Below are 7676 nucleotides of genomic sequence, written 5' to 3' on the forward strand. Positions count from 1 at the left end.
TCATTTCTTCCACATTTTTGAACACACAGCACCCTCTTGTGGCCTCATGGGAGTCCCCAGTTTGAAAGCGTGGAAAATATATTATTAATAGAGAACAAAGCAGCAACTAGGCTTGGCAATATGGCAAAAATGCAAGCTCGGTAATTATTTTCCATATTGAAAAATAACGATATATTTCGATACAAGTTGTGAATGCTTCAAGATTTAAAAGAGTACCTTAACAATAACTGAAGACACAAAAATTAGAGGGTACATTAAATGGCATAACATAAATTTGGCTGATAAATTGTTGGTGGCAGATAATTCGATACATCTCTAATATCAACACAGTTTTAGATTCCCATTGTTGCACATTTCTGCTGTGTGATTGGCTCTTAAAACAATACAGAGAAAAGCGTCCAGAGCTAATCGTTGTTTTTGACAATTTTTATTGCGATTCGATATTATATCGCTTATCTGTCCAACCCTTACAGCAAATTTTCTCTCAATATGTTTTGAAAAATAACCATATCTCATTTTACAAAGTGTATTGATAAGTACTTTTTATTTTATGTTCCAGTTTGTGATGGATTTCAACATGACTCCTGGTGAAAATTCCAGTAATTCATCTCAGCATTTAAATGCAGGTAAATGCCCTTTTTTTGTTGTTGAGCAACCAAAATGTGCATCATATGGCAAATTAACAAGCTTTTCTATGTCAAACACACACTCACCAGACACTTTATTAGGTACACCTTATTAGTCGGACCCCCTTTTGCCTTCAGAGCTGCCTTAATCATTCATGGAATATATTCAACAAGGTACTGAAAATATTCCTCAGAGATTTTGATAGCATCATGCAATTGCTGCAGATTTGTCGGTTGCACATCCATGATGCGAATCTCCCGTTCCACCACATCCCAAAGGTGCTCTATTGGATTGAGTACTGGTGGCTGAGGAGGCCATTTGAGTACAGTGAACTTATTGTCATGTTCAAGAAACTAGTCTGAGATGAATTCTCTTTTTCTGACCATTCTCTGTAAACCCTAGAGATGGTTGTGCATGAAAATCCCAGTAGAACAGCCGTTTCTGAAATACTCAGACCAGCCCATCTGGCACCAACAACCATGCCACGTTCAAATTCACCTAAATCCTTAAATTCTTCCCCATTCTGATGCTTGGTTTGAACAGCAGCAGATCGTCTTGACCGTGTCTACGTGCCCAAATGAATTGAGCTGCTACCTTGTGATTGACTGATTAGAAATTTGCGTTAACGAGCAGTTGGACAGGTGTACCTAAAAAAGTGTAAGACGTGTGTGTGTGTGTGTGTGTGTGTGTGTAATGTGACTAGGCTAAAGCAAGTCATTTTAAGTGTTAAATAGCTCTTTTCAATGTGACGCCCTTAATTAGATTAATTATTATTTTCTGTTTCATGACTCACAGGCAGAGATAAAGCTCAGTCAGTCATTTAACCAAAAAAAAAAACTCAGACAAAACGTTCAAGACCCCGATAGTGAAAGGCCTTGACTCATTCTGACTGGGTTTATTGTAAGATAATGACATGGCTTACTCTACAGCCTGCCACACAAATTAATACCCAGACATTAAATATTATAAAGATAATTGGTTCATTATGTGAAAATAAAGATACCATAGGGAGCTAGCACATGACACTAATAGACTTATGTAAAATAATATCAGTTGCTATAGAGACTACTCTTATATATGTATAAATATTGTTTCTAGCTCTACTTGTTTAAGTTTAAAAACAAACTTATAACATATTTAAATGGCGAGTATTATGCAAAAATCAATTTTATAGGGTGTTATGTGACAACTGTGTGTGAATATAGCCAGCTTCTAATGGTAAAGGTGAATTAATTCAAATTTTTATTATCTTCATTATCTTTACTTCATAAAAACAGTCTGCAGAAACACTTTGATTGACATTCTCTGTTTGTACATGTCATCATAGGGGAAAACCCCACTCTCCCTCATTAGCATAAACAGCTCTGAGTGAGAAGCAGCCATCCACCATTGGAGTTTTAAATCTGTTATGGTGTCACATAGGCATTTATAGCTCCACCCCCTTTTCAAAAAAGGACTGCGAGCACAATCTCATTTGAATTTAAAGCGACAGTCACCAAAACGGCTCAATTTGGATCAAAGCCTAAAAGGGGCAGATTCAAAGAGTTATAAAGTATTATTTGTGTGTTATTTTGAGCTGAAACTTCACATAAACACTCTAGCAACATCAGATACTTATTTTACAACTTGTAAAAAGTGGCACAATAGGTCCTCTTTAAAACATACATTATGCTCTTAAAATATGCTAATTAGTTTGAACTCAAATTTACTTTAAATTATGACCTAACATTTGTGTTTGTCTACTTGACCGACATTTGCATACCAGGTCAAATACCATTAGTTTTCTCATAATATAGACTTTCAGGCCCATAGCCAGCCTAGTGAAAGGGGTGGTTCTTTTTTCTCAAAAGGTAAACCTTTTTGAAGTTATTTGCCTAATTCTTTATTAAATTATTAGATTTAAATACTTTTGTTTCAAGAATAATGCCCAAGAATTTGAATAAAAGTTACTTGTAAAATGTCTTCTCTATTTACAACAATACAGATTGTATGTATTCTTGCAAAGCTGGATGTTGAAAAATAATTGTTTGCATTGACTCAGAACTGATTAGCTGAAGTCACGATAGCAAACAGCTATTGCTTAAAAAGCAGTTAGCTTTTTAGTCCTCTTGTATGAGATTTAAGGTTTGAGACTCTGCTGAAGTCCGTTCTGAAATGAAAGCATCAGAGTTGACATCATTCTCTACGGTTTTTAATGATGCTCGACTCGCATCGACAGGTAAAAATCCGGTCTACCTGCCTACACTTCAGACACGAGGGCACGGATCCAATTCATATCGGATAAATTTTCACATATAAACAAGGCCTGAAAATGATTTGAGTAAATCAGAATCCATGTGATTTTGTCCTGCTTACACACACATGGGCCATATCCGATCTGTGCCACAGGGGACAAAAAAAATCAGAATTGAGTCACTTGAACCATGCATTGTAAATGCAACCTAAACTATGCAGGGCTGTAGCTCTCCAGGAACCGAGTTTGACACCCCTGGCCTAGCCTTTTGTGATTGGTCCACTACTCATAACATATAGCGTAAGCCAAAGTCTGTATAGCTAAAAATTTACTTCTAGAGTATCCCCTTTATTCCCCCATTATTGTACTCAATTAGAGCCTGAATCTAATATTGGAAGAACTAGTTGAATAACCCAAACCTCCACTGCAAACACAACCTTCCTCAGTAATATGTTTTTACTTAGATTGGGGTTATTATGAGAAGTTAAAGATGTGCCATTTCTCAACATAAGCGTTCTCATGAATCTTTACAGTTAACCTTTCATGCACTGTTAACATTTCTGCACACAAAAAACTACAATCACTGATTGCATGAAAAGGTGTTATTCAAAAAGCATTTACTACACTGTAAAACACCAAACGTAACTCAAACCGTTTGAGGAAACCGATTGCAACAAACCATTTAAGTTCAAAAACTAATCCTAATAAGTACTGTGAACTTAATCCATTTGAGTAAATAAAGCCATTTGAGCACAGTAAAACCCAATAAATGAAGAAAACTCAAACCAACTGAGTACTGTAAAACCCAGTAAGTTAAGGCAACTCAAACCATTTGAGGAAACCGATTGCTACAAACCATTTGAGTTAAAAAACTAATCTATATGAGTACTGTGAACTTGCTCAATTTAAGTTGAAGTAATGAGGTTTTTAATTAACTTATTACCTTCAACACTGAGTTCAAAACTCTTTTCAAATGAGTAGAATTAACTTTCAGTCAATTTTGGGTTAACTACACTCATTTCATTTGATAAAGTTGATTGTTGGGTTTTACAGTGTAATAAAGCACTTTAAAACGACTGTTGTGTCTTGCAGACAATGAAGAGCAATATCACAATGTCCTCATGCCAAGCATTTATGGAGTCATCTGCTTCGTGGGCATTATAGGCAACTGTATTGTCATCTACACTATCGTCAAAAAGACAAAGTTCAGAGCCCAACAAACAGTGCCCGACATCTTCATCTTCAGCTTGTCCATTGCAGATCTTCTGTTCCTCCTGGGCATGCCGTTCCTCATTCACCAGCTGGTGGGCAATGGCTCCTGGTGTTTTGGTGCCACCATGTGCACCGTTATCACAGCGCTGGACTCCAATAGCCAAATCGTGAGCACTTATATTTTAACAGTCATGACTTTGGACCGATACTTGGCGACAGTTCATCCCATCCGCTTTAATCACATTCGCACTCCCCGTGTAGCCGTGGCAGTGGTAGCGCTGGTGTGGATTCTCTCACTGCTCTCCATCACACCGGTGTGGATGTACGCGGGTCTCATGCCCCTACTGGATGGATCAATGGGATGTGCTCTGCTTCTTCCCAATCCAGCCACAGACACCTACTGGTTTACTCTCTACCAGTTTGTGTTGGCGTTCGCTTTGCCGTTGGTGATCATTTGCGTGGTGTTTTTCAAGATCCTCCAAAACATGGCTGCCACAGTTGCACCACTGCCACAACACAGCCTACGTGTGCGCACTAGAAAAGTCACTCGGATGGCAGTCGCCATTTGCCTGGCGTTCTTCATTTGTTGGGCACCTCATTACATCTTGCAGTTGGCACATCTGAACGTACAACGTCCCAGCTATGCGTTTCTATTTGCCTATAATGTCGCCATCAGCATGGGCTACGCCAACAGTTGCATCAATCCTCTTCTCTACATCATGCTTAGTGAGACTTTCAAAAGACAGTTTATTGTAGCCATCCGGCCGGCCCACAAGGACTTCCGGGCTGATCCGGCCGAGGGGAGCGTCAGTCTGCGTTTGGCCCCTGACGTGGCCCAGCAGTCCCAATCATCCCGAGAGCTGCTGCCGGTTACTGTGGCTGTGCATTGACAATATTATTTCACCTGGGAATCTGCACTGAGTCACACGAACACATTCTTTGTGTCCATAATGAGCTTGCGGCTAGAGAGACGACTATGAAGCGTCTCGCAGAATTGCTCATTAACAGGTTTTAAGGGTCGAAGGGGACATGTGATGATGCACATTTTCCTTGGCACATTTATGTGCCGTGAAAGAGATATGATGCTAACAAGACCCAATTACAGCAAGGCTTTTATATCAGCTCTAAATATTAGAGATTAAAAACTTTGGGGTTGGTGTGAGATTTTTTAATTGTTTATTTCTCATGAAGATTGCAGTTAAAGAGTCTTATTGTGACATAATTCTGTGATTTAATGTCTGTTTTTAATAGCTGTGCTCCACTGAATATATTTTGAAATGTTATTTATTCCTGTGATGACAAATCTGCTTAGCCGTAAGTTAGCAGTGTTATGTACAATCCTTCAGAAATCATTCTGAGATGCTGATTTGGCAATCATTGGTGATAATTGCTACTACTGGATGTTGCGAACAGTTGTGCTGCTTAATGTTTTTGTGGAAACTGTGATACCTTTTTTTAGGATACTTTGATGAATATAAAGGTCAGCATTTATTTTAAATAGAAATCTTATTATGCATTTAATGCAAGAATTTTTAAAAGGATCCCAAACATTATATGTATGTCAAGGACAAAAACTGTTTAATTGTTCAGCTTCTTTGAAAAAATGAAAAGAAAAAATATGGATGGAAATGTTCCATCATCAGCATAGCATATATTTTTATGTAAAAATGAAACAGTATACTTAATCTGGCCACAAATGACTAAAAACGTCTTAATTTGTAAAATTTGCCAAATTTGTAAATCCCAGCCTGATCTCACAAGGAAGCGTAAGTATTTTACGTTTTGTCATTTTAGTGGCTAATTCATACAAATTCATACAAGGTCAGTCGTACGAAACTGTACAGTTTTTAAAAGGAGGCCCAACCCCACCCCTAAACTCAACCATCATTGGGGGACAAGCAAATCGTACTAAATTCATACGAATTAGCCACTAAATCAAAAAGTTACGAATTGCCATTAGATTGTGTTGGTAAATCCAACCCAGGCTCATTCTGTAAACGTACCCCTATATACATTTCTGGAGAGCGCCAAATAGGTACCAGGAGCGAATCAAAAACTACTACTGTCACCCCTGGCTTGTTTGTTTTGGGACTCATGGAGTTGCGCATTGATGGATTTGCTCTTCAGTGTTTGGACTTTCAGAAGTGAAAAATTAAACCACACTCAACTAAACTGAACTGAACTTCAACTCGGAAATCTGGACTGACACAGTTTCAATTTACTAGAACTTCTATGTTAAGCTGCTTTGACACAATCTACATTGTAAAAAGCACTACAGAAATAAAAATGAATTGAATTAAATATATAAGGCTACGTTTTCAGAATGAGCCTATGTTGGGTAAATCCTTGTGATTTAAAGCATAGTGGCAAAGTATAAATATTTAAAATGACAATTTAGTATTTTTACAAGTGTTTCTTATGCTTAAATACAGTTTTTAAATATGCAATCGAATGATTCTTGTTTTAAATATGCTTGACAAGAAGTTTTGGGTAAGAAACTAATGTTACAAAGAATGACTTTTTGGTGGTAAATCATGGTAAATCAAAAATGTATGGTAGTCATTAGCTTTTACTCACAAACAAATGCAAATAAACAGGACACTTTCTAATGTCTTGGAAAAAGTATATAGTTGTATTAAACTTTAAATGTTTTGATGCTTAAAAACACCTTTCCATCTTTAACCCATATAGAGTGATAAAATAATGATCTATATACATGTGATTTGCCTCATGTTTTTCATGTAATCAGTGTTTTCTGAGTCCATAAATGCTGCCCATTTTCTACCTCAAAAAATATGTCTTTAACATCACTAAAAGAATGTACAGTATGAGCTACAATCATGCTTATACATGTTTTTCATGCTAGTGTTCAAGTGTATGTGATGGTTGGCTATTCAGTTTTGGTATTGCATGCACGTTCTTTTCTATAATCACATTGATGTATTAAATCGTTTTCACAGTATGTGAAATCTCACCACAAAAGGATCGGTTTATGTGTCTGCAGAGAACCCCACTATCTTCAAAATGCCGGCCATTGATCTTCTGAAAAGAGACAAAGTAATAGATGGAAGATTGTTTTTCGTCATTTCATGAGCATATTCTGTTCTTGTTGTCTGCGCATAAAAAATATTCTCATCAAAGCTCAATTTCCTCTCATGATTGCAGTGCAAAAAACAGGACAGATGTTGTTCAGAAACATCTTGCAGTTTCATCAGTTCAACATTAACAAGTAGAATTTAAGAATCATGAATATTACTGTGTGAATTTATGATTTACTTTCATATTCTTAGTAACGAGGACTCATTACAAGCAAGCACCTACTGTATACAAAAAAACTTCCCGTGGCTCTAGTGTCAAACACCTCCGCTGGGAGGAAATAATTACTAGAACATACAGTACATGAACTAAACAATAGCGTACAAGTCAAGAATCAGGAAGAATGTGTGAACCAAAACACTGCAGGGAACGAGCTTGAGTTCAGTGATGTTTCTAGGAGACGCCGTGAACTCATGTTGTGTTTGCTGCACGTGGCACTCAGACACTGTGGAGAATGTTTGGTCTCCATGAATTGGCTTTCTGTTTTATTAATTAGCACGTACGCTTG

General features: G+C 37.3%; 1 protein-coding gene across 1 annotated transcript in view; it reads left to right on the plus strand.

Annotated features, from left to right (window-relative positions):
- The window catches only part of mchr1b (melanin-concentrating hormone receptor 1b), a 7748-nt gene extending 1347 nt beyond the window's left edge, over positions 1-6401 (plus strand). Inside the window, exons 2-3 of the mRNA XM_056453473.1 lie at positions 560-626; positions 3953-6401. Coding sequence (XP_056309448.1) covers positions 566-626; positions 3953-4962 — 1071 coding nt within the window. The 5' untranslated portion in view covers positions 560-565 and the 3' untranslated portion in view covers positions 4963-6401. The remainder of the gene's footprint in view (positions 1-559; positions 627-3952) is intronic.
- The last annotated feature ends 1275 nt before the right edge of the window (positions 6402-7676 follow it).

This window comes from Danio aesculapii, chromosome 3, assembly GCF_903798145.1.
Source record: "Danio aesculapii chromosome 3, fDanAes4.1, whole genome shotgun sequence".
NCBI lineage: Eukaryota > Metazoa > Chordata > Actinopteri > Cypriniformes > Danionidae > Danio > Danio aesculapii.